This window comes from Acanthochromis polyacanthus, chromosome 12 (assembly GCF_021347895.1).
Source record: "Acanthochromis polyacanthus isolate Apoly-LR-REF ecotype Palm Island chromosome 12, KAUST_Apoly_ChrSc, whole genome shotgun sequence".
Classification (NCBI taxonomy): domain Eukaryota; kingdom Metazoa; phylum Chordata; class Actinopteri; family Pomacentridae; genus Acanthochromis; species Acanthochromis polyacanthus.
The window spans coordinates 31,042,500-31,070,295 of record NC_067124.1 but is presented as its reverse complement, the minus strand read 5'-3'; the positions used below and the strand labels follow the sequence as shown (position 1 = coordinate 31,070,295).

Below are 27,796 nucleotides of genomic sequence, written 5' to 3'. Positions count from 1 at the left end.
AAATATAAAACAGGCGACTGCGTAAGTTTTCAACCAAATGTGATGTCCAGACAAAAAGCTCAGTTTTGGTCTCATCACATCGAAAAATCTTCTTCCAGATGAATTTAGGGTTCCCGAATGCCTTTTGGCAAAATCCGGTGATGTTTGCTGGCAATGTGTTACTGTCAAATAGCAGATTCTCAAATTTAATATCCTGTTCCAGTTTAATGTCCATCATCTCCTGCAGAGTTAACCCTGCTGAGCATTTTATGGTGTTTCACTGTTGGTTGGCAGATATGCAGAATATTATGGCCTCTTTCACAACACTGCACATGGGGACAGAATCCTGCAACAGACTCTTACATTCAACACACACACACACACACACACACACACACACACACACTTATACACATACACACGCACACACTGCAGCAAAGAGATGAGTGTTGAAGGAAAAAAGTCATCACTTACTCAGGTAAGCAAAAAAAAAAAGTCAGGAAAAAAGGTGCTAAGTCACTAAAGCACAAGAGTGGAGGGCAGAAGAGGAGAAGATAATAAAATAAAATGATGAAGGAGCGGAAGAGAAGGGAAGATGAGAGGTAGAGGAGAGTTTAAACCCAAGGATAAGAAGAGAAGATGTGATAAAAGCAAGGAGTGTTCCATGAGAGCAGCAGAGGAGATAAAAAGGAGAGGTGGGAAGAGAAAGCCAGAGTGGATTTGGGTTAAGTGCTATCTCAGTGAACAGAGTAGTTCTTGTACAAACGACAGGCCGACCACATTGAACGACGCGTGCTGCAGAGTTCTGAACTGGCATTAAACATGTGCGCACACATACATGCACTCTTCCCCCATCTCCTTCATGTATAGTACAGTAGCTATCGTGTGGTGACGGAGCGAGCCAGCAGTTGTCGTCCATAAATCCTGAGCATTAGTGAAGCTACTGTAGCCTGAATGCTCACAGTGGAGTCAGTACAAGGCTTATCTGGAGGAAGGAGGATGAGAAAACCATGGACTTAAAGAAATGAAGGAGGAAAAAAAGTGAAGGGAAAGAAGATAGAGGAAGAATCAAAGTGATGTTGGCAAAGGGGAAAAGCGGGGGAAAAAGAAGATGGGGTGAGAAGAAGTTGGTGGATCAGACAGAAAGAAAGGGATAGAGAGGTGAGGGAAGAGGCAGCTGGCATTGAGAAGAGATGCTGTGCAAAGCCAGAAAGCTCAGAGAAGACAAAGGAAAGACATTAAGCAGACAAAAGGGAGTTGAATGGAGAGATTGTTGAGCAAGGAAGAAAGAAGGGAAAATGAGATGGAGAAGACAAGGGGAAGCTCAGAGAGAAAGTTGAAACGAAGACGAGGGCCGAGGGGAGGATGGAGAGAGGAGATGAAGTGAAGCAGAGGATTTGACCGAGAGCGTTTACTCATCTACCAGGAATCCCTGCTAGCTTTCACTGCTGCTAATCCTGGGAAGACTAGTCCCTTCTCATACTGGGGCGTCAAGCTGTGCTTGTATCGCTGTAACCTAGATAATTCCAGTTCATACTGGGGCTCCAGTTAAAAGACTCCTCTAGCTCACACTCCCTACAGAGCGAGGAGATTACTCAAGTTCAGACTCAGAATTAGACCCTTGGAATTAAGGTTCAGCTGAACGAGGAGAGAACATGTTAAATATCGTTTTTGAAAGGATTTGTGTAATTTTCACACTGGGGGTATGCCTTTTTTTTTTTTTTTTTTTTCACCGAGGGCCCTGGTGACTCAGACTATTTACTGGAGCAAAATTTCGTTGCTATGCAGTAGTCGCAAAGGTTCTGCCAGATCTTTGAAATTGCATTTACTGCCTGGCAGGAAGCTCATGCAAGTAGCTGTTTGTGTAACTCTTTCAGATAAATTGCCTTAATCTTCATATTTCACTGTACTTTTATTCGTGGGTGTTCACTTAGAGCAGGTCTAACCTTCCAGCGAGGGGATGTGAAGTGTGTCCGCAAAGTGTTTATCGTAAGACACAGAGAGGTGATGTTCAATGTGTTTCACTAAAGCATCTTGGCGGCGTGACTCAGAGAGCGACTGCGAAGTGCGGATCTCTTGAATGATATTTATGGCCGTACCGTGGTAAACAAGAACAGACGTGTCGGTTTGTGAAGGGTAATTTATATCAGAGACCCTCATGTTCCGTCAGCATCTGCAGCTATTAAGTCCATATTCATTAATCATAGTTGCTGTCTCTGGAATTGCCTTTAACTTACGGAACTTGACATTCATTCAGTGCATAACAGAGTTATGGTTGGCTTACTCAGTTTTTGTGTGCGTGTGCGTGTGTGCGTGTGCGCGCGTGTGTGCGTGTGCGCGCGTTCATTGACATGCAAAGCAAAGATCAAAGTATTCAAGGCAATTTTCACCCGGTTATTAGTACTCCTGTCTGCCAACTCAATTCACCTACTATCAAGCTCACTAAATGATACCAAAGTAATAATCTAGCCAGCTCTGTCACACACTTAAATTATTCATAGATTCTTATTGTGTGGTGTAATTATACCGTTTCATCCCCGTGCATTCTGAGTATTAGATAGGTGGCACGTTGTGATTACTTAAGGAAAGCAGTGAGCAAAACGTAGCGCTGCATGTGTGACTCTGCAAATCGATCAAACAGCATTAGAGGATCTAGTGACAAAAAGTTGTTCTTGTTTGACAGCTTGAGACTGGATTCTGTGTTTTGTTTTGTGTTTTTAGAGTTGGAACTTTAACTTATGAGGTAATACCATGACTAAAATTTTACGGATGTTTGGAAGGAATTAGTGTTTGGAAAATATGAACTTTCTAGCCTCTACTTAGGCTGATAATTGATTTTTGACTATAAAAGGTAGAAAATCTGTGTAATTTAGTTCTGTCTACGAGATTCTCAACTTGCTACCATATTTATTAGATTAAAACCAGACCAAATCAACAACTTATTTCAGTTTTGTTGACTTGAATACACTTATATCAGCCTTTTTGGGGAATAATAATCTAAAAAAAATCACAATGGTTGAGTTGAAAGTCATTTTCTGAGCCCCCAACATCTAACTTTCCTTATATAATGATGCATTTAGAGTATACAGTGTCTGCTGGTTCTGGCCTTATTTGGGATATTCCATTGAGAAAGATAGATGTCTGTTCTCTTCTGCGAGTGAAAAATCCTAAAAACATTTGTATAAAATCTGCATAATTCAGTTCCATCTACAAGATAATACACTTATTGGACTAAAATGGATCTAAATCAACAACTTGTTACAGCTTTTTTTGACTTGATCACACTTAAATCAGCATTTTTTGGGGGTCATTAACCAAGATGAGCCCCGAATTTCTAACTTTCCTCATACTATAGCAATACGTTCAGAGAATGCAGTGTCTTCTGGTTTTTGGATTTTCCATTGAGAAAGATGGATGTCTGTTCTCATCTGCGAGTGAAAATCCTGAACAGTGCATCTCAGGTTTGTTCATCATATCACCTACTGAATATTTGTCTGTCCTTCTCCTTCATACCTAATGCACCGTCTTTATATGTCGGCACTCACTGCTGTAACTGACAGATTAGCGTCTGTAGACTGAAGGATTATTTGCAGTTAAACTGTGAGCTCCTTGAGACGTTATTACTGCTTAAAGGGATTCTTTGACGTTTAGCGAGTTCTTTCTCTGACGGATATGCTGCTTCCAATGGGGGGAAATTAGTCAAAACATGTCAGGCTTTCTCAACATTTTCCTGACTCAAAACCTCCTTACGAGTGCCAAAATTCTCGTGACCCCATCAGTTGCAGATTTGTCACATTTTATGTGGATTCCAGTCAAATACTCTGTTTTTAAGAGCGCGGATTGAGCTCCAGTTGATTGCAGCAAACTGTGATTCACTCAGTTTGCTCTTTATTAAAAAGAAAAATCAATGCAATATTTTATATGAAGTTTTACTCCAAATTAGTTTACTGTCTCGTTAATCTGATCAATCATACAGTAAAAGAATCATTTCAGTTTGAGTGCTGACAGGTAAAGTTACTCTGCATTAGTGGTGTCATCAGATTTATGGCGGATAGTTATACAAACTAATATAAAAGTGCTGACTTTGCTGTATACAAACTAACAAAAGAATTTAGCGAGACGATGAAATGGTGATATGCGTTGCAGACATGTGAGTTATGTCAGCGACTTTTGTTTTCCTCTGAGGTGAATTAGTAGTATTCCATAATACTACATTGTGGTTTTCTCTGTTCTTGCTTCTCCATGTTTTTGCTCTCCAGTCTTCTCTTTAGCTGTCTGTGTGTAGATTAAAAACAGTCAAATTCTCTCCTGCGTCTTCGCCACACTTTGATTTTACAAAATGAGCTGTCTGTGTTTGTAAGAAACCGCAGTCTGCACAAACACAGGCTCATACAGAGGACAGCGGCCGTCCCTGTATTTAAACAGGCTGCTGCAGGTCTGTTTTCACTGACAAAGGCCTGTAAAGTACAGTGAGCTGCTGAGGATGGTCGTGTACACCGATCATTCCTGTGTTACATGCACTGTACATCCAACATGTACACACAGATGCACCAACACTCTGGTACAGGCACAAACATTTCCTTTTTATATATGTCTCCACTTGTTTGTAGAATCAATGTGTTATTTTTACTTCCTTGGACTGTATCCTGTAAAGAGAATTTGACTGGACTAGTTTCCTCTGAATCGGTGCCTTTCAGAAACCCGTTTCATGCTGTTTTGAGCTGGAGCAAACCGAAGCTGAGCTCCGCACCACGCTGACCTGCTTTATGTGGGGCTCTCACGGTTGCGGGAACTTCAAAATTGAAATTCACTCAAGCCTCTCTGTCCTTCTGTCCAACCAGTCTTTCATTTCCACTTTGATTCTGCAAGCTTTTTGTGGCTCATTTTTAGTTTCATTCTGTTTAACATGTGACTTTTTGTCTCACTAACACATGTTGGTTGATGGCTGGAGACTTTTTAATTAGCATCTCTGTTTTTAACATCAACATCTTATTAATTTGCGGCCATTCTCAAGGGACTTTAATAATTTAACTGTGAAATTATTCTTCAGTTCCAGCTCCAAGGAGGCTCCGATTCAAAGTGCTGAGCTCAAGCAAACTCCTTGTTTCGTGGAAGGAGCCCAAAGGAGACTTTGACAGCTATCTGTTTCTCTACAACAGTATACCAGGTAGGAGGTTTCTGCTGTTTGGACACACACACACACACACACACACACACACACACACACACACACACACACACACACACACACATAGAGAGAAGTGGAACTTAATTTTGAAATTTGGGGAGGAAGGATCCCATTATGAGTTTGCTTTTTCTGTCTGTCAGGAAGGATTATGTAATTTACTTCTTATCAAAGCTCCTTTGAAGGGATTACACTCCTGAGAGATGTGGAGGACTCAGGGTTTGTCCTGCACCTCTGCCAAGTTTGAAACAAGGGAGTGTTTTTGCTGAGGAGACCGTCAGCAGATTTTCGAAGCGATAGGTACACAGGACAGTAGGACTAAGTCATGATGGAGTTCAGTCCAGGACAGCTGAATGACAGCTGCGGCCATTGTAGTGATTCATTAAGCATTAAACTGCATTATCACTGAATGGAGTTATGGCCATGATGGACGTCTGATGTCCTCCGTGATCCTCCATCTGTCTCAAGTCCATCAGTGTACAGACACAGAGCAGGACCTTGCCACCTTCGAACATGCTCAACATTAGCAGTAATCCCCTTAATTACCGCTGACATCTCCTCCATCATGTCATCACGCTACATTCAAATCCTCCACAAAAATTCCTCCACCGCAGCCTGCGTTTGTTGTCATTAATGCCGTGCTGAACGCTGCAGACGAGTCTTTCACAGTCGACGTAAAAATGAATAAGTAGCACTGAACAAGCACTTTGCAACATAAAACTTGTTCCTTGCAAACAAACGCTTTGTGGGAGACGCCTCGTCTGACAATTTCTCGCTGCCTCTGACAGCTAAAAATGAGCAGGAAAACTCAAATTTATGGCCACTTTGTTCTGAGGGAGGAAGGCAGCAGTAGCTCACTGACATTCAGCAAAACGCAGTAAAAACTTTTAACGGTGTCCTAGTTGCATCTATGCAATATGTGGTTAATATGACAGGATACAAAATGGTGATACAAGATGATACAAGAACCTGATGTCCAGTTTCCTCTGTACCTTTACAGAGTCAGATAAGGTGAACAACTGGCAAAGTAAAGCCTGTTAATACCTGCTGAAGCCCTTTTTCTTTTGTGGGGATTAAACACCTTTTTAGATCACAAAGGGGGCTGTCAGAGTGGCAGCTGACCTTTTGGCTCAGCGTAATGTCCTTTTTCTCTTCAGTTTTCCCTAAAAGGAGCAAACAGTGCAACAGGATGAGGATTCAGGTTTTAGGTTGAAACAGATGACTCACTTTTGCCAACAAAAATGACTCACTGGGATTTTACTTAATGTGTACTTTCTTTAAAACATTGCACCTTGTCAGTTTTCCCCATTATCAGCTTGTATGCTTGCAGATGATGTAACCTACATCTTAATGCATCAAAAAGTGTTTTAACTTTAGCCTGTGTCTCTCTGTCTGGTGACTTTATTCTCTGTTGTGTGACAGCGCATAAATTGAACTAAAATAAGCGCTCACAGGATGTCTGTCCACTGGCCTGCCAATAGTTTTAAAATTAAAATGGCATGTCTCTCGTCTGTGTGTCCATAATAATCATGTGTTGGCTATTAGTGCCATATGTCTATATTTATTCTTTGAAATCTCAGTGGGGATGAAGCCAAACCCAACTGGAAAAAGCTCAGTTTTTGCTGTATGCAGCTGAACATATAGAGGAATAATCCAGTATCAGTTGTGATCTCTAAGCTTCAGAATAAATTGTGTTGTAGTATTTACAGCAGCAATACAGGAGAGTGTGTATATTTACTGCAGCACTTAACACGGTATAGTTAAAGTACAGGCAGCAATCGGTAAATTCAGAGACAGCGACTATAAAAAGCAAAAACCGAACCTGATTTAACTTGAGCCGTCATTCCCTTGAAAGTAGTGTCCTTCTGCAGCGATGCTCGAATCGCTGTGCTGCCTCCATGATTCTTTGCAAGTCCTTTTCTGGAAGCGCATCAAGAAACATCTGCAGCTAACACTGGATCTCCTCCACTGTGTCACAATGCAAAACCTTGAACTTGAATTACATTTTGGGAAGGAGGAAGAAGTCCCAAAGAGTCAAATCTGCAAGTAGTGTGGATAGAGAGTGATGATTGTGTTGGTATGACTAAAATACTTGTGTATTTTCCAAACCCTATGAGCAGACAGATGAGACATTGCAGGTCATTCTTGCTGGATGTCCTCCTGTGGACACTGCAGGACATTAGAGTAGAACTTGGCAGTGACAGTCTGCTCCTGAGGGACGAATTCATGGTACTCAGCCCCGTGAATGTTGAACAAAACGCTCTCATGCACCTGACCTGATGGGTCTTTAGTCTTCAGTCTTTCACTGTAGAACTTGGGTCAGCTCTGGGTCATAGATGTAGAGACAGAATTTAATTTTAGGCAAGTGGAAAGCGTTCCAGGGAGCCAAACCTGGAGAATAGGAATTTGTTTTAGTACGGCGCAAAAACACCAGTAGTTTCATAAAGGAACACTAGATTGCCACTGGATGCTCTTCATTGGATGTCTTCAGAATGTTACAGTTGAACTTGACTTAGACAGTCCAACTCTGGGAGACGAACTCACTGTGCAGAATTCCACTGATGTCAGTGAAAGCAACAAGCATGTTCTTGACCAGATATGACTTGTTTTTACTTAATTTGCCTTCTTAGTTCTTAGAGACTATGGGCTCTTTTCATGTGAACACTGCTGTTTGATCTTTGGGTTGTAGAATCCTTCAATCCCAGGAGTTACTACTTGGATCTCATGACTTTACTGCACTACATTTGCAGGCAACAGGAACAGAATCTGAACTTTTAAAATTTTACCTTGTACACAGCAAGAATAATAATGCTAAAGCTCTCCCCCCCCCCCCCCCCCATCGTCGTAGGTCAACTTTATTACTATGTTGATTTAAACAAGTTTTAATTTGGTAGAGCAGCTATAACGTAGAATATAGATGGTCATTCAGGATGTGGTGTTGCCATGATGATGCTGGGAAATTTGCTAGTTTCTTTACTTATTTAACTGTTAATTATAGATGGATCCAGAAAACTCTCAAATCTGCTTTTTGTCCATTCAAAAATAGGAAAAAAAACAGAACAATATCTGGATTACATCAGCGACACTGGGTCTATGCATAAAAAATACTTGAATAAGATTCCCTGGACAGGTTTGTCTCATCATCTGTGGCCTCATGAAGTAAACAAAGCTCAGGGAAGCAGCTGTGCTCTTTGACAGACGATAAACTAGACACATTTCCAAAACCAAACAGTTAGTGTAATTCATAAAGTCTGTCTGCATGTTTTTTTTTAATATACTGTTTAAAAGCCCATTTTTAGAAAAGATAAATATGTCTAAGTTTTCTAGTGTGACGTAACCCACAGTAAGGCAACAATGAGCTTGTTCCACTCGAAAATAAACTTCCCCTTCTGAAGTGATTCATGAAAGAAAAGCTGATGACATGTAATTAAAGTTTGACTTTAAAGCAAAAAGCAGGCAAAGACCGAGGAGTGAGACATCAAACATGATAATTGGTAGAGTTCTGAGATAATTTCAGAAAGACAGAGCTGGGGATTCTGGGTAGTGTTATGATGAGACTGATGTGTGGAGGGGTTTTTGAAAAATCATTTTTCTTTCTTTTTTTTGTGCTCTGTGTGGTTGTATTTGTTGTATAATTGATCAGAATAGTGAAACCACTACGTGTCCATGTGTGAGTTATAAATTTTGGGCTTTCTCTATGTTTCACTTGTCTTTTTATGAAGTGTTTGTTCTGTTGCCTTCGAGGCATTTTGTTGGCCACGATAAAGAAGAAGAACATGGCAGTGTGTGTTTTCTGATGATTGAACCAGGCCTGTTTTGCATTTGTGATAAGGCGGTCATGCTAAGAAGAATGCCATGAAATTTCAGCCAACATTTTAACATTTATTCTCAGTTAAAATGACAAGAAATTAAAGTAAAGCATCAGCTGTTTGACGTACTCTCCAAAAATCTACAGAATTATGCTGAATGTGGAGAAATGATGTTGTTTCTAAGGCATCTTCTGCAACGGATGCTCTTTGCTGCTTCATGCCAGCTGTTGGATGTCACGGAAACAAATCACATTTATGTAGTTCGAACTGCAGTTTTTGTAAGGCAAATTTGCAAGGCTTTCAACTAATTTAAAGGATTTATTCAACATTTTGGAGAAATGCACTTATTCACTTTGCTGTGGAGAGTTAAATGAGAAGATCGATACCACTTGTGAGCCAGGGCCTGGAGTTGCATAAAGAACTAAAAGCAGGCAGAATCTGCTGGCCTGACTCTGCACAGCATTCACCTCTAAGGCTCACTAATTAACATGATGTATCTATTTTGCTTAATCTGTATACAAACACAAAAATGGTAATTCATGGTTTTATGGGGAGATGTAGCTGCAAATGCAGGCAGTTGATCAGCTGCAACATTACACCACCTGCTTAATATTGTGTAGATCCTCCTTATGCCATGAAAGCAGCTCAGACCGGTTGAGTCGTGGACAGAAGACTTTTGGAGGCATCCTGTGGATTCTTTGGGTCCTGTAGAATGTGAAGTCTGTGTATTGGGCTCTTTCCAGCCCATCTGGTAGAGGCTTGATTGGATCGTTAACTAGACAGTTTGGAGACCCTTTTTCGTTGACTTGTTCCTGAGCAGTTTCTGTGGTTTGATTAGGTCCATTGTCCTACTGCAGGGGCTGCTTTCATCAGGGAGTTCTGTGGCTTTAGGTGGTATGTATTAACCCTTGTGTTGTCCTGTGGGTCAAAATTGACCCGGTTTAAAGTTTGAAAATGTGGGGAAAAAATCACTGTAAAACTTCTGTTGTCCACATTTTTACCATTTTTGGGAGATCTTTGAACATTTTTGGAGGAAAAAAGAAATATTAAAAATGTTTCACAAAAAAATCAACAAAAATCCAGAGGGTTTTTTTTTGTGTGTGTGAATGTTCTCAAGAGAATAAAACTGAAGTATAAATATTTGAAAGCTCTTTCAATTAAACTTGCATAAAAAAATGAACATGGAAAATTTCAGCTTCGTGTTGTGTTGGAATTTTTAAACCTGGATTTTCATTTTTACCTCAAATGTATATCAGTTCCAGATATCAGATATTGGTCTGCTTGGTAACTAAAAATAAGAATCCGCCTTGAAAAACTGAAATTGGTCGATTCTTCAATAATATTTTGCTGTTATCTAATAAATCCACTTCACTTTTAAATAAGATCTACTGTATGTAAGTATGGAGGAAAACCCTGAGAAACTGAGACGTGAAGTCTGAGAGGCTGTAACAGTTGTCATACGGTGACCGAGTGTCGGCCTCCCCTTCAACTCGATGCTTGGCTGATTGATAGCGGTTCGGTTCACTGTACAGTTTGTGGGGTTGATCAATGCCGTTACCTCACCTGATCTGCAGTCCCCTTCAGCAGGATTCATCTGCCTCCTCCCACAGGTGTCATTAGTCATCACCCTGCAAGGACAGAGGAGCTGCGCACAAACACACACACACACACACTTTATCGATGGTCGGATTGATTGCAGGGTCGCAATTAAAAAGGGGTGATAATGCGACCTATTATCCTGATGGCGATTAACAGCTCAGCAGAGAACACAAGTGCACAGACAGAGTTTATTTTAAGGGCACCTGAAAATGTCCAAAACTAACTTTACCCTTTAATTCTTTGCCCAAGAGTCACTTGAAATCAACGACAACTAAACCGACTTCACCTAGAAGCAACACAACATCTTTCATTTGCTTATTTGCACGGAAATATACTATATGCTCCTCACAAACACAGAAGTACAAGAGTATCACACACAAACAAATCCACTACAAAATACTTCAACCTTGAACGTAACATTTGCCTGCCTTCAGAATGGAGAATATTAATCAACTCCTCTGCTGAATTAACTTTGTATTGGCTCGGTCGTGAGAATACTAATATTTTGCTTCCAAGCAACAGGATGCAACAACGAGAAATGAACAGCATGGAACAAAATATCCACCAGTGTAACCTTTAACCCTCTGCCTCTTCTTTTTCTCTCTGTCAGGTGGTCAGCAGAGGGAGATCATAATGTCCAAGTCTGACACCAAGGTGTTGATAACAGACTACAGTCCTTCTAAAGAATATATTTTCAGTGTCATCGCTGTCAGCGGCAGGGAGCAGAGCCGACCACTACAGGGCAGATATAAAGGTTGGTTCGTGCATTTTATTTCTGGCGTCTGTTCTGCTCTACTCTACTACGCTCTTCTACTCTGTTGAACACTGCTATGCTTTCTCTCAAATGTTTCTCCTCTTGTTTGCTCTCCTTTCTGCTAAACTCTTCAGTCATGTTTCCTCCACATTTCTTCTTTCGCTTCCCCTTTTATTTTCTTCTCCTCTCTTCTGCTTTTCTCTAGATTCCTTTCTTCTTGTCTCCTCTCCTCTCTGAACTTTACAGCCTGTTTCCTCTCATTTCCTCTCTGTACCTTTCTTCTTTTTGCCTCTCCCCCTTCCTCATGTTTGTTTTATGTTTACCTCTCATCTCCACTGTAATACTGTAGTCAACCTCGCTCTGGTGTATTGCTCTGTACAACACGTTAAACCCCAAATTATTCATACCTATGCCAGCTTTTTATTTATATTGAATTTTTATTGAAAAAGTTGGTATCTCCTGACTGAAAAAGACATAAGCGAGTGATAAGACAGCACGACAATGCAGCTTTAATTGGTCATTTCTATCATGCTCCACAGTGTTTTAATACAACACAAACTTATAACAGCTGGTGTGGTAGTTCTCTAGTCAGTTACCAGTCAATTGGAAGTCATGGACAAAACCTAAAAGCTCAGTGAGCTGCTATTTGGGTTCATCACTAAGAGAGAGCTGCACATTGTGGCTGTTCCCAAGATGGGGAAATTCTACAAGTCATATTCAAGTGTTTTCAAGTGGTCACAGTGCAAAACATCATCAAAAAGTACAAGGAGTTCCAAACTGAAAAATCTCAAACCGTGTGGTAGGAAAGTGAAGCCAGGAAGAAGTCCTAAGATCATCTTGATGACGCTTACATACATTTCAAAGCAGACACTGAGCAAGGCTGGTCTCCTTAGAAGCTCAATTCTGTGGTCATAAAAGGTGAAAATAGAGTTGTTTGGGCACGGAGACATTATTCTTATTTGGCAAAAGAAAGGAGAAGCGTTCAATCCCAAGAACACCATCCTCATCATCAAGCATGGTGGTGGCATTATAATACTTTGGAGGCTCAAATTAAACAGCATCATGAAAAATAACAGGAAGATGCTAAAGTTGTGGAGTTAAACTAAACAGAAAAACAGTATTGGACCCTAAAGTAAGACAGTGATGTGAAACGTACAACCAAATGGGTCAATAAATGGTGAACAGAAAACAATATTAACATTCTAGAGTGATGAGACCTTAGTCCGTTGAGAATCTGTGAAAGAAATAAAGACCAGTATGATGGAGAGGAAGCCTTCAACCCGGGAACAAAACCCAAAGAAACTGTTTGATGTGGAGGCAAATAAAAGCTTTGTAGTTGAGAACTACTAAAAATGGTATGAATACTTTTGGACATGACCTTTTAGTTACAAAAAACAAACAAAACAATGTTTTCTTTTCTTTTTATGTCATTTCCTGCCAGAAGAAACATGTAAATTGAAATTTTGGCTCACGTATGTGAACTCATTGGCTGAACTCTGTATATAGGATTTATTGCTATATGCACACCCAGATAGAAAGGCACTCTCTAAAATATATGTATTTATTTTATTATATTTTATTTTATTAGGATTCTGCCAACTTGTGATTAATTTGTTCCATCTCCTGCAGGTGACAGAGGTGAGATTGACGGCGGAGACAAGACGGAGCCCCGGAGGCTGACTGATTCAGTCGTACCTCCTGAGGATGCCAACGAGATCTCTGGAGGTAGGACAGACGCACACAAACAGCGTTTCCAGGAGAGGAGGACGCGCACAAATCTCACGCTCACATGAACGTATAAATAAAATGAATAGCGCTGATGAATAGGACTCTGCTTAAGGAGTCCTCCAGCCTGTTGCCATAGTGATGTTTGGAGGTAGGCAAAAACAGCCGCCGGTGCTGCCTTCAACACCAGCTCCGTTGATCTGAGAGCCAAAAATACGAACCGGGCGTCTATGACTGTCCAGTTGGATCCGACTGTGAAGTGTTTCCTCCATGCAGAGTTCTGTGTGCAACCGGTTACAGTAAGCATCAGCCCGGTGGTCTACTTAACAAGTGAGAGCAGAGATGCCAAAACCATCTCACTGGCGAATCACTCATAGTTGTGAGTGGAAACTTTCTAGCTCCTGATATTAGGCGGCTGACCCACACTGTTCGCTTGTGTCTGTGTGGTTGCCTCTTAATCTGAACTCCCTCCTCCCGTGTATGACGTCTGGCTTTCTCTGTTTGTTATTGAAACCAAGATGTTCTTTCAGTTGGCAGCATTAACGTCCTCATATTTGAATGCCTAATATTTCAGCCGTCCCTTCTATGCAATGCGAGAGAAGCAAGGAATGCATTCATTTTCTTTATTGGGAGTGTACTCGCAAAGCAACTGTCCTCTTTCTGCTGATTTCTTTCCCATAAAGGAGAGTTCAGTGGGGAATCTCTGGCTATAGAATAAATGATTGTGGTAATTTGGTTTTGCGTGTTTGAGGTAAAAGATGAAGCTAGTAATGTGCAGACTCAGACGTGAATTGTGGCATAATTTGAGATGCTGCAACTGCTACCGATGTGTGAATGCGATTATTTTTGCAAGATTTAAGCATCACTTTGTGACATTTTTACCACAGCTTTTCTAGCCTAAAGTGAACACAAAGACAGAATCTCATTACTCGGTGGAAGGATGCTTATTATTTAAGTACACTTGCTTTCAGCTGGCTTATTATTTGGTTTTGCGTGGGTGATCATTTATCACAGGGTACTAAAGGAATGCGGCGGTTCAGAAGTCTTCACAAATTTGCGATTGTAAAATATAGTTTAGAGGTCCAGCCTCCATTTAACTGCACACCGTGTGTCATCATTTTTATGGACTATAACCCTTATATATTATTTGCACGGCATAATTTTACTCTGTAATGCTATATGTGGACTTCATAGTTGCTGATGGAGCAGGAGAGCGACGCACACACTCGGAGAGGATCAGTGAGCAGTTCATATCCATGAATACATCAGAAATTTGCTCTTCAGTGGAAAACACATTGATACTAAATCCTAAATTTCATATTGACTGCAGCCCTTATTACAGATTATTAACCTGCATACTAAGCAATAGAAAGGGATTGGATTCTAGGACTGCAGGACACTGGAAAAAGTCACATTGAGATATTAAAAACAGTATAACATGTATTGTTTGCTATGAACATCTTCAACATTTATATCACAGTGGATCATGTTCAGTTGATTGTGGGAAGCCAAAATCATGATTATTATTCCATTTATTGCGCAGCACTACGGCCAATGTTGCGTTTCTTTTGGCAATAAAATCTTCCTTTTCAGTGCTTCTGTCCTGTTCCTCTCTGAATTTACTATTACATGTAGAACCTGTATTTGAGCCAAGTCTGTTTCTTATGAATAAATGGAGAAAAAAAAACGTCTGTGTAGCAAAGAAGCCTTAAATCAGTCAATTCTGTTCTAACAGAACTTGTTGATTCGTAATGTAAAACAAAACCCACGTGAGTTTTCTTCTTTTATCAAGCAGCAAGAGAAGTTGAAGCATGATTTGTTAATTTGCCTCGTTTCACATTGCACATGTGAACCTTGCAATGGCAATGCTGCAACAATACTGTATACTGGATTCACAATAAATAATGTACGATTGTCATATCTACAGTATATTGTGTTTCTGTAGGAAAAGGCATATTTAGATTCTCCCATCTTACATCTCTTGAATAAACTTTGACTAAGAGTATTAGAACAAGAACTGAATACACTAAATTCAATAAGCTGTAATGCTTTCAAAGCTACCAAAATCTTTATGAACTTGCATAGTAAACCTGCCTGCAGTGCACCTATTTTAAACTTCATTTAACACAGAATCAAAGTGTATTTCTAGAAATAAAACCAATGTAAAATCATTGCACTACATTTCTGTCTCTCTCACACACGGAGGTTTATTTCTTTGAAGCTCTATTCTTCTTTGTTTCTCTCGCTGTCCTCCTCCTCTCCTTCCTGTCAGTAGGCAGATTATAAAGCTGGATTTCCTTCAGTCTGCTGTTATCAGAACCACTCACCATTCGCTGCAGCGGAGGTGACCTTGATTGGGTGTTCTGCCTCCTACCTGTTGGGGATTATAATAATATCCTGCTGCGCTTCTGTCGAATTTGTGAATGTACTCTGTGTGTGCAGCTTTGTGTACCGGAGTGATGATGATAATGTGCCACTGTGGATCAATGGAGGACGCTCTTTTTTGCTGTAACGTGTGACTGCTTCTTTCTTCCCCTTTCTATCACACTGGGAGTGTGTATTTATGTTCTGCAGTGATAATACTAATGTCCCACCGAGCTCCAACGAGATGGCGTTGCATGATGCATTCTAAAGTGTGTGTGTGTGTGTGTGTGTGTGTGTGTGTGTGTGTGTGTGTGTGTGTGTGTGTGTGTGTGTGTGTGTGTGTGTGTGTGTGTGTGTGTGTGTGTGTGTGTGTGTACTCAGAAACACAGTGTGTCTTAGCCATGCCAACCCAGTCCATCAGCACTTTGTTGCAGAGTAGTAATCAGCTGGCTTTCATGTCGCGGTGGTTTATTTACAAAACCTTTCATTAAAAGCTGGCTCGCATCTCGTCTCTAAAGTGTGTGTGTGTTCCAGACGTCACTTATCTTTTTGCAGTGTAGATGGTGGTGGTATAATGGCGGGCAAAATTTGCATTTTGGCATGAGTTTTGGTTTTGGAGTCATGGTTCAGTTTGTTTTTGGTACAGGAGAGAAAATGGACCGAAAAAAAGTGACTCTTTTAAACATAATTGTTTAATTACTTTTTAAATTGGCCATAATTCTTATAGTTGTTATGATACTATCTTAATATCTTTTTAGTGATCAATTAAAGCTTTCAAATGCTGCATACTGTCTGTAGGAAAAGATTCTATGCTGCTTCCTCTCAAGTAAAATAAATAAAAAATACAAGAAAAGCACTCAGAGCGTAGTACTCTGGCAAGGCTGCTCAGTCATTGTATCATTTCCAACAGACGAAATCTTTAATAATAAAAAGGTACCTTGTGGCGTGTGTTATGCATGTGTACATTATATACGGATACCGAATTGCGTGACCTAAATATGTAGCAGACGTCGGGAATTGATGGGACTCGAAAACACCGCCACAATTTAATCAGTTGCTCCTCGTATGATTTCCAATGGACAAGTCATAAGTCGTCAGTATTGGATTTGTACTAGGATCACAATCATGTGATCATCAGCAAGCAGCTGACGAAACATTCACTTGTCATAGTTACATTGATGCTGTGCCGCTATCTCGCAATACAGAAATCTTTAACAAATCCGTGGATCCAGGCTATAAGCTGTATCACTGCCAAAATGTAATGAAGTGGTCCTTGTGTCATTTCTGACCTTCCCTAAAAATTTCGTCCAAATCCATCAGTCTGTTTTTGAATAATGTTGCTAACAGACGGGCAGACAGACAAACATACGCCAATCGTCACATAATTTCGATGCATTTTTTTGACTGAGTAATAATTAATACAACCTAATTTCACAGTATATCAACTCTGCCACTAGGGGTCTCTCAATTAACAGTAGTAGTAACTAAACACGAAGTTGCACATAGCATTAGTCTAGTCATTTTTAAACATCGGAATACAGAAATTTTATGCATTTCAGTTAATATTTAAAATCACCAGTGCAATTTCAGTCTTTAAAATTGCAAAGTAGCAATAGACCTTCTGTGCCAACACAGAGGATGCTGCCATCTTGTTTGAAAAAGCTTTATTGAATTCTCAGTGGAAAAACGTGAGCTTAGTTTTTGTGTCGAGTGTGAGTTTAATTCTTGCCATTCAGGAAGGCTGATTAACACTCAAACTCGATGTGTAGTGTGAGTCCATGCATGTTAAAAAAACAGGCACAATTACAAGGGTAGCCCTGGTATCATACTACAGCTGATGGACAACAGACAGTACACTGCCTATACGTTCCAGGTAGAACACATACTTGAAATTTTTTGTTGCAAGATTCTAGATTTGTGGCTACACTGAACACACAAAGTATGTTTTCTGTTTGTGGAGCCACAGAAATAATCTTTTTCAAGGCTACACTTGCCATGCACCTTAGTGTAGGGTTGTGGCAAAAGGACAATTCTTTCATTTTTGCTCTGTGCCTACTCAAATATTTCAGTGAGTTTGTGTAGTGTGGGTCAGTTGACATCCAAGACTACAGTAGACTGTAAGGATAAAGCTACTTAAAAAAACATCTGTTACAGGCAAATAAATGGCGTTTTAAGTTAGAAAATTTTCAACACTTTATGACCCATATCTGTGTCAAAGATGTAGACAAATACAGACTTCTGACAGTAAGCTGAGTATGTATTATAACGACGTACAGCATCATGTACTGACTGCTCCATTCCAAGTGTGACTTCACCAGGAAAATGACAATACTGATTAAAACAGTGGATAATTGGGTAGAGGACCTGGTGTGATTATGCAAATAAGTGCATGTAAAATCTCCTTTTTTCTCTCTCTTGCTCTTTTGAGAAATGTGGTGCTGTTGTCACTCTTTTTAAAATGGGTTGGGACCCGTCACCAAGGTAACCAACAAAATCTAAACCACTTGTGAATATGCTAGGATTTATTTTAGCTTAAAACATCGCATTTTCCTAAATCTGAGTTGTTGTTTTTTTGGGTTTAAACCAAACCGTGACACAGAGCAACAATATATATATATATATATATATATATATATATATATATATATATATATATATTTTTTTTAAACTGAGTATTAAGTTAAAAAAAATAGTGGTCCCACACTGGACACAAACCCCTCTCTCCTTAATGACACTTCTTAGTTTTAGTATGATGGTGCTGACACCATGCCCGCCTCCTCTGAATGTGGAATCTATTGCTTTATATGCTACCCCATTTCCAAACAGTTTTATGTGTTATGTTGCTGCGTTTACACTACCTTTTATTTTATGGTAAGCTATTATTATTGTTATCTTCAAATATGTGGAAAGAAACTGCAGTGTTTTTGAACTGAGGAGCAGTGAAATGGCAGAATTACCCTGGAATACCTTGAACACTGTTTAACATCTTATGTCAAGGTCATAAAATGAAGACGCTTTTGTGAAGGTGGACTGAAGGTGGATGGATGCTTTTTAAAGTAGAGGGCCATTAGCTAAGTGTCAGGAAACTTCCTCCGCTCTCAGTAAAAGACTTCTACCTTCGCCACCCACTTGTGTTCTAAAGATACTTACAAATTACTTAACCACATCTTGCAGGGCATAAGCACAGGCTGCTCTCAGCTAAACACAGACTGTCCATGCAGGAGCTTTGAATGAAACTAATTTTCTGTCTGCTCTTGGGGTGTCATTGACTCCCTCCAAACAAACAGGAAAGACTTTTAAGAGATATTTTACTTTGGTTTGTAGTTTGTGGAAATCACCCACATGCCCGCTGGTCCTTTTTGAAGTTCTGCGCCCTAAAAACTGCTGATTCCAATCATCGGTCCGAGACTCACAAGTCAAATCTCAGTTTGGAGAGAAGCATTTTTTTTTTCTACAACCCCTAAATCAACTCGCTGGATTCAGCTGCTGAATGCTGGAAGATGTGTAGAGAATTCCTTTTCTCCTTGAATATCCATTTCTCACCTCAAATGCCAGATTTTTTTTTCTTTCTGTAAATACCTTGGCTCGACACAAAGATTTAAAAGCCTAGACTATTGTGCAGAATTCGAATTACGCTCACATTATGCAGGGAAAAAAGGACATTTTCATCTAAAAAGATTTACTTTAATGCAACATGTACGTCCCTGCAGCTTGCACATTTACTGCTGAATCAGTTAGACGGAGCTTCAGTTATTTGCTGCTGTTAAATGAAGTGTTTTATCATTTTACGAAATCAGTGGAGTTGTTCCTTGCACGCTCTTAATGAGTAACATCAGAGAAACATTATTTCGGTGAAGCGTAATTGCCTTATCTCTATCCCCATCCCTCCGTGTTTGCTATAAATACACGGGACACCTACTACGCTTCCTTTTAGAAGCGATAATTGGGAGATTAAGCGCAGCTACATGTGTGGAACTTTAATTATTAGACTGTTTAAAAAGAAGATTATTTTTGCTGTGAAGCTAAAGACAAGAAGAGACGGAGGAGATGGGTGAATCATGGAGCAAAGGAGACGGCGAGAAAATCTACATTTCTCAGTGTAATTATAAAATGTGTGTGAGTGTGAATCATACATACTTCTATTATATCTCAGCAGGTTAGCGACAGAAAATAAAATTGAGTGATCCCTGTTTGTGTGCATGGATTAACTAAAAACCTAAAAACTCATCTCTCTGCATCAAAATGATGTATTTAAAAGTTTTTTCCATGAAAATAATGAACTGAAATGGATTCAATGTAACTCTGTGGAGTTGCTTTCTCAAAAATGTGTAGTTCTATTCTCCACCTCACTTTTGCCCCACACCTCTTTGTCCAAAATAAAAACTAGCACGGTTTAGTTTGAGTAATTCGGCCAAACACGCTTGAGCTGAGGGGCTGCACAGTACCTCAGTGGTTAGCACTGTCGCCTTGTAGCTAGAAGATTGGTTCGTGTCCCTTTTTCTGCATGGAGTTTGCATGTTCTCCCTGTGCATGCGTGGGTTTTCTCCGTGTTCTCCGGTTTCCTCCCACAGTCCAAAAACATGCCGAGGTTAATTTGTGATTCTAAATTGTCTCGGTGTTGTATGCGAGTGTGATTGTTTGTCTCTATATGTAGCCTTGTGATAGACTGGTGACCCGAGATGTCTGAATCTATGTTTTTGAGACTGTCTGCTGTACACTGTTTAAAAAGAATTAGAGAAAAAACAAACGTAATTTTTTGATCAATTTACTGCCATTTTACAGATAGTAACTGGCAAAATCACAAAAAACAAGTTTTAATCTAAGCAAACTGTAAAACAAAACAAAATTACAATTAAAAATCTTCATTTTTAGAAATGGTGATTAAGCATTTCACCAAAAAGAAATGATGTATTGATACTATCAATAATAAACAATATTTTTACTGTATGAAAATTAGCAATTTTTTTTACATAATAGTCATTTATTTAATAGAAAAAGTATATATATTGAGGATTAAAAATGGTAGATATTTTTAACATTTTGCCAATATTTTTACCAGTTATCTAGCAAAATCACAGAAATAAGGTTTTAATTTTTGAGTTGATTAAAACAAACAAAGGGGACAAAACCAAATAATTTCCACATTCAGATTCTGTATTTTTTATAAATAGTAATTCTTTTCTCAATTTGTGACAACAAAATTACAGGTTTACGTATTTAAATTGGCTAAAAACAAAGTTTTTTTTAAAATGACAGTATTCAGCAATAGTGGGTATAAATTTCATTGCATATTTTTTTGAAGATATTTTCAAGGTTTTTCTTTCTGCTTATTTCGTTCATGATATCTTTCACCAAAATAAAAACAGCAAAAAAATAAAATAAAAAAATAAAAACAGCATATTGACAAGTGTAAAAACACCAGAATTTTTTCAGAAGGGTCTTTAATGACGAGGCGAAGAGGTGACATAGGAGGGCAGTGAGTTGGAGTGCCCAAATAAATGTCCAGTTCTGCCTTATGAATTGATTTATTTCACCTTTATTTTACCAGGTAAGTTAGTTGAGAACTACTTCTCATTTTCATTACCGATCTGGTCAAGAGGTCTAAGACTTCTAATGATATTGTGAGTAGTTATTTATAGATTTATTTTAGTTAATCAGGTGATATTTATTTGTGGTGGTAGGGAAGGGACTGGACTGAATCTCGGTTTCTTCAGCAAATGTGAAGAAAAATGTGTGGAACAAAACACTGGTACAGTCCTTCACCACACATTAGACATGTTTTGTTACCTTGTTTAAAGTGAGAATAAATGAGCCACAACACTAGCATTTTTATGTAATTCTGAAAGTTTTGGCTGTAGAGCGACCATTTCATCTGATCCATCTGGTCTCATTTTTCTTCCCAACACCTCAGCAGCAATAAATTTAAAACATAAATAAATAAAAAAGTCTAACTTTTGATTCTCATTTTTCTGGGAAACATTCACTTCTGTAAGAAGTTAATTTCTAAACAGTAAATCTGTTTGTGATAATGTTATGACAAATGTATTCTAAACTACAAGAGATAGGGCAGATCATGTACAACCAAAGCAGCACCTCATAACTGTAAAATTATGGAAAAGTAATGATAATGAAGGGGGGAAAAAACATGTTCAGCTCCTTGTCAGCTGCAAAGCCAAGTAAAGTGTGTCATACGTTCGCTTTCCACTTATTTCTGACAGCTTTATCTTTGCCAACAAAAGTGACTGGCTGTGTGGAGAAATGCCTCTGTGCTTGACGTTCATACTTTATTCCCACTGTCCAAAGTGTCAAAACATAAAGATCTACTCTTTCCACTTTGGACCGAGACAAAGACGCAGAGCAAATACTGTGTAATGCTGCTGCACGTGGACCAAATGACATCACTTCACGAGGCTGCCATCTTTGTTCGCTTGAGTCAGTGGATCCGGAGAAAACTGTCCCAGAATGCTTTCAGCAGCTTCTTTCCCAGAGGAAACATCGATCTAATCAGGATTTAAGATGATTTAACTATGAATACTTTGTCATTTCTGCTCTTTTCATTAGTTATTTACACAACATGTCCTTGCAACAGAAAGCAGGTTGTGGATATTGTATCTGTTATTCCTCACCATAAACTCTCCAATAAAAGTGACATTTGACAAGTTACAAACCACAGATTTTGCCTCCATTACCTACCGTGTTGCAGTTAGCGGTTGCTGCCGTCGGTTTTATCCCTGTTTCATCCAACATAAAGTCAGGAAGGAATTTTGCAGCCAATAACAATAAATATCTGTGTTTTGCATAACGAAGCAAGAACAAATCCATTACTGGTCCCTTGTGCAAGACAGTAATGTATTTTCTTTGGAAATTGGCCTTGAACAATGTTTCTTCAAAAATAATAGCCACAATTTGGACAGCTGTGTAATATTAGATGAGAGGACATCTGTGTGTGTCTGTGTGTAGGTGTGTCCACGGCTGTATTTGTTACAAATGTGGGTCAGTAGCCTCCAGTAGTAAAACAGATGGTTGTCATCCTGCAGACCGTAAAGATCTAACAGATACTGTAACTCAGCATTGGTGTCTCACTAATAAACCTTAATGCTGCATCAGTGGGTGGACCGCGGAGATGAAAAGAACAAGAATTAGTTTGTAACAAAACCAAATCTTCCTCAGCTGACCTTAAAGACGGGGTAGGCAGAATTTATTAGGCATCAGTGGGCGGCGACATTTTGCATTACCCTTTTGGCATAGTATAATTCAAGTGGTCTTAGAGGAAACTGTACTTCTTCACTTCCTCTTGGCTTCATTTTCACTCTTTAAAAAGTCTCCCCTGTGACAGGAGATTTTCGCCGTTTTCGGGCACTGTTCCGTTGGGCTGTTCTACAAATGCAAATGAATGTGCATGTCCTTTCGTTTGGTAGAAAGCCTGATTAAATGTTGGACGATTCTGCAGTTAAAGTTATTATTCCAGCATTGGCAACAACTGCAGACACTGCTAGCAAAGCAAAAACAAAAGACGCCATACTTATCAAAAAGAGAGTTTAACGGGACAATCAACTCACTCACTCGTTCAGTCCTGTCTAGCATCTACTCAAGCTTTCCGCTCTTCTTCTACAATACTGAAATAAGTTGTATTGATGTAGTTATTTTGTGTAGGTTTTTACCTGCTAGCGGATAATGAGTGTCATTACTGAATTAGAACCGGAAGCTGAAAAATCTGAAACTGTTTTGTTTCACTTGATAATGATAATTACTGATCATTTTTGGTTACTTCTTTCTCATAAATACGAGCAAAATAAAGATTTATTTTGAATTTATCCACCTTCCTTTAAATTTAGCCACTGTAGCCTATTTCTAAAGGTTGATAGGCAATACTTTAATGGTTAAAACAACAATGAAAAACATGCACACAAATAAGTGTACACACATGAATAAGATGAAAAAGATAAAGGAAATATCTCACCTGATATACATTAAATAAAGAATCATCAGAGACCCTCTGCAGGCACCCAACATCAAATCCATCATATATGGGAGAGGCTGATCAGAGTTTTATGGATATGTGCATGCAGCATTTCTGTGGCTGAAACCAAACTGATATCACATGTGGAGCTAGTTGGTGAAATATGTTGTTACAGGACAGATGATCCACTACAGTCTGTGTGCTCTCTGTGTGCTGCACAGCTAAGCATGTGTGAAACTAGCTGAACTTGCTTCTTTTTTTGTTGCACATTTACATAAATTGACTGTCAACATATGCAAACAACTGAATAGTTAATCTCTTAATTTTTCCAACTTTCCGGCACACACAGTCTAATATCTTTGTGATCTGCTGCAAAAGTTATATTTTTTCAAAATGTAATCCTGAACCAGAAAAAAAAATAGATGGAAGAATTTGGCAAACACATTGGAGATCATGGAGGCTTGCATAAAAGGGTTTGAATGTAAAATTTAGTGAAACTATTTCCTTATGACCTGTACATGTCGGCATTGCTTTACAAACCCAGGCCTTTGCTAAATGTAACTTATACTTTAGCCTTCTGCTAACTGTAGCCAGAGGGTGTAACTGTCAAATTCAAGTTTATGTTCATTTTTACAAAGTTGTGTTGTATGAATGTTCATGCTCCTCCAGTGAGGGTAGCTTCAGACAGAAAGGGGAGAGGAAAAGACTCCCCCCCCCCCCCCCCCCATATTCTGGTGTTTTTTCTTGCTTTTTCTAGATTTCTGTCTACCCTAGCTTTCGGTCATAACCTAGTCCACTTGAAGAAACCCTCTAAATGGGTTTCAATTTAGCTTTGAACAGCTATACTTCAACAAATTTAATAATCGGTACCTTCAGTGTGCCTGTGCTTAAAGTTGTAAATATTAAAACCAGGTAGTGCAGCCTTTCAGACCTCTTCAGCTACTTCAGCAGACAGACTCTGGGATCATTATCAATCCCCTCATTAGATGGTTGACTTGCTTTCGTAAAGCAATCAGAGCTTCAAGCCAACAGCAGACACACAAGTGGAAATCATTGAGCATTAAAGGGCAAAAGCAGCTCCTTTCCTCCATGCAGCGGTGCCTTTTTCAATACATATTACCTAACAGGACATGAGTGGAGCGTTGCCTTCCTCGCTGCCAGACTGAGGCTTGAAACCGACGCGCAGGCAGACACGCACGGATTGAACCCAAGGGACAGACGTAGTTAAAGTTGAACTGGAGGCCAATGAGATTCTGTTGACATTCACCATGCTGGCAGCGAGAGGGAGGGAGAGTCCTCTCATATCCATCACCTCTGCAGAGGGTAACAAACGCACACCTGGAGAGCAAGGTTTCTATATTTATAGCCAACCTTAATTCCAAGCATTATCATTTATTTCAGCTCTCCAGCTATGTGTGCGCATATATATATGTGTGTGTGTTCGTCTCTATATTTATCACCTTGTTAATTCCCAGCTTTAACATTCATTTAGTCTAAATCTCTCAATCTCGTTGTGGCTGTGCGCCTTGCTTTATTTATTGCCTTATTAGTTTCTAGAATTACCAGTTACAGGCTTCGTCGGCCTTTGTGCGTTCTGCTCCCCGTTTAATTCAATTCCCAGCCTTCCCCGCTCACTCAGTGGGACGCTCAGTGGACAAGCGAGATGTCCAAGGTTTGCGGCCAGAGAGATGTGTCACCGGGCTGACAAACGGCAAGAAAGATGGAGGCCAATAACTGATACCACAATTACAGTACTCGGAGACGAAGACGGTGAATACATGCAGCCCACTCGAGCATGTGCGGGATACAAACCCGCTCATGAGGGATGTTATGATTTCCTTTGAACGCCTCTTAACATTACATCAGTTCTTTCCATCTGAGAGCAAAAAAAGAGCCAAATATGTATGTCGTGGCCAAGAGAACGAAAAGGCTCCGAGTAATTTAAAATAGATGCTGCAGACGTGATGTGAAAATAATGATGTGACTAATAGGAAAATGCACAGTTTCAGTGGGAGCTTGCGTGTCACGTGAAGGACTAACTGAGGACAGTGTCAAAGAGGAGCATTGATGAGGAGTGAACGCAGGTAAATTTCGTCTCCGTTTTGTCTCGTCTCGCTTTTTCCATCACCGCGAGTTCTGTTTTGCACTTTGTTTTGGACATTTTCCAACTGGTGAATTAATTCTGCTGAGAGGGAATAAAGAAATATCATCCTCACATTCGTTTGATGTGTGTTCAGAGATTTGGATCAGCGTTTGCTCATTTGTGTGTGAATGTGTGTGTGTGCTTGCCAGATTTCTGTCCTTGTCCTCTGTTAAGTGAGGTGGTTCATGGGTGACTTGAGCTAATTGTATGACAGTGGTTAACAAGTGGATGTGTGTGTGGATGTGCTAATGGCATTTCAGTCATTAGTGGAAAGGACTTCTTAAGTGCAGAGGTCAATTAGAATAATTAGCATCCACTTCCTTCCTGATTTTTCCCTGCCATCGCTTCTCCCCCCCTCCGTCTTCATGGGACGCTGGACTTCTTTAGATGTGGTGTAAGATAAAATGGCTTTACCTTTGCCGGTTTTCTGCAGAAACAAACTAGAAATGAGCCAAAGTACAAACCAATTAAACTGCATTTCTCATTATGTTTTGAAGTAAATGCATTCTCTGCCAGATTGTTTGTTTGTGATGTATCACAAATAGGTTTCTAATCAACACATCTTTAGCATGTAACTCATTTGCTGCACTGTTATTCCTTTTTAGTTAACCAATGAAATACAGGACGGGACATCATTTCGAACTGAAATATGAAAGTGTTGTGAAAGGGTCACATTTTAACCCAAACTGTACTTTTTTTTCTACATGTAGCAATGCAGTTTCAGTGTCAAAACTTAAACAAGCTTTGAACAAGCGGTTTTTGTTGAGAAAGTTTCAGCTGCAGTGTTATATTTTCCTAAACTTAGCCAATTAGCGAGTGCAACTTACTGTATTTCTTGTAACTTTGTAAATTTGTTGTAATTGCAATTTTAGATATGAGGGATAGTGCCGTTCCCCAACATTAGGTTTGATAGATGTACAACTAGACACTTGCTGTCTATTTTATTGTTTTATTGTATATTTTGTGGGCTGCACAGTGCGTGGTGGATATCAGTTCTCTCCTTGCAGCTAGAAGATACTTGGTTTACGTTCCGGTCTTCCTGGGATCTTTCTGCATGGAGTTTGCATGTTCTCCCTGTGCATGCGTAGGTTTTCTATGGGTACTCTGGTTTCCTCCCACAGTCCAAAAATATGCTGAGGTTAATTGATTATTCTAAATTTGCCCGTAGGTGTGAGTTCGAGTGTTACTGTTCGTCCTGTTTTAAGTTACTGTATTGTTTTGAAGTTATTTTCTTGTTGTTTACTGTGAAGCACTTTGGTCACCCTCTGGGTTGTTGTAAAGGGCTATACAGATTTATTGATTGATTGATTAGACAGTATCATGATAGTTGATTAACAGCTGCTTTTAGATTTACCCTTTTTCAGATCATGCAAGCATTGACTGCATCTGATTTGATGAATGCTTCATTCTTGTGTTGTCTGCACCTGGATCTTTCAAACCTGACCAACATGGTGACTTGAAACTTCCACTTATATTACAAAAACACTTCACTGAAATGTGTTTCTGAAAGCATTTTAGGAAAGAAATAAGCCATGCAGTGCTGAATCTCATTTATTTCACACTGAATGGGTATGTCAAAAGATTTTTGGAGTTTCCACATGTGTTAAGCAGCGGCCGGATGTTCCTGATTTGCATAAAGTAACCAAGAACTCAAGTTTATGCAGATGAGGAATGAGAAATGCAACATTGTGTTTCTGGCAATGAATTGCAACCTCACCATAGTGCATTGTATATCTTTTTGCATAGACAATTATGGTCTCACACAGGACTCAAACTTCAGTCTCCTGGGTTAAAGTCTTGTTTCTGACTTATTCCGCCATCCTCCTCTTATACATTCTTACATGGACTTTGTGGCTTCTTCAAACTGGAAGCCTTTCCCACCATGTCACAGTCTTACTTTTGATGAGAAAATATATTTGTTTCAAAATGCAATGAAGCTGCTTTGAAAACATAAATGAGAATGCAGTTTAGATTTATCGGAACATAATTTTTGGAAGACAGTTGAGCAGCACATTAACTTTCACAGTAACTTTAATGGGACAAGGTTACTGCAGAAAATGAAAATACTGTTCCGCAACATTTACTCAATTTTACATTAAAGACTTTGTTTTTCATACATTTTTTTTTTATGCTTCTTCCTCTGTTATTCTGCTGTTTGTTTCCTAATCCTCCACATCACCTGCTGTTTCATACAAACACAAACTTTGTCCTTTATGGCCTCTCTGCTGTTACGAATAAGGACGTTGTGGACACAAAAGCTGAGGGCAGAGAAAACCTT

The 27,796-nt window shown here is 39.4% G+C and overlaps 1 protein-coding gene across 3 annotated transcripts in view; it reads left to right on the top strand.

The window, feature by feature from the left end:
* col14a1a (collagen, type XIV, alpha 1a) overlaps positions 1 to 27,796 on the top strand; it is a 221,085-nt gene that overhangs the window by 9,662 nt on the left and 183,627 nt on the right. For all 3 annotated transcript variants that reach the window (XM_051956908.1, XM_051956909.1, XM_022194221.2), the window contains exons 3-5: positions 5,030 to 5,146; positions 11,183 to 11,326; positions 12,956 to 13,051. In XM_051956908.1, coding sequence (XP_051812868.1) covers positions 5,030 to 5,146; positions 11,183 to 11,326; positions 12,956 to 13,051 — 357 coding nt within the window. The remainder of the gene's footprint in view (positions 1 to 5,029; positions 5,147 to 11,182; positions 11,327 to 12,955; positions 13,052 to 27,796) is intronic.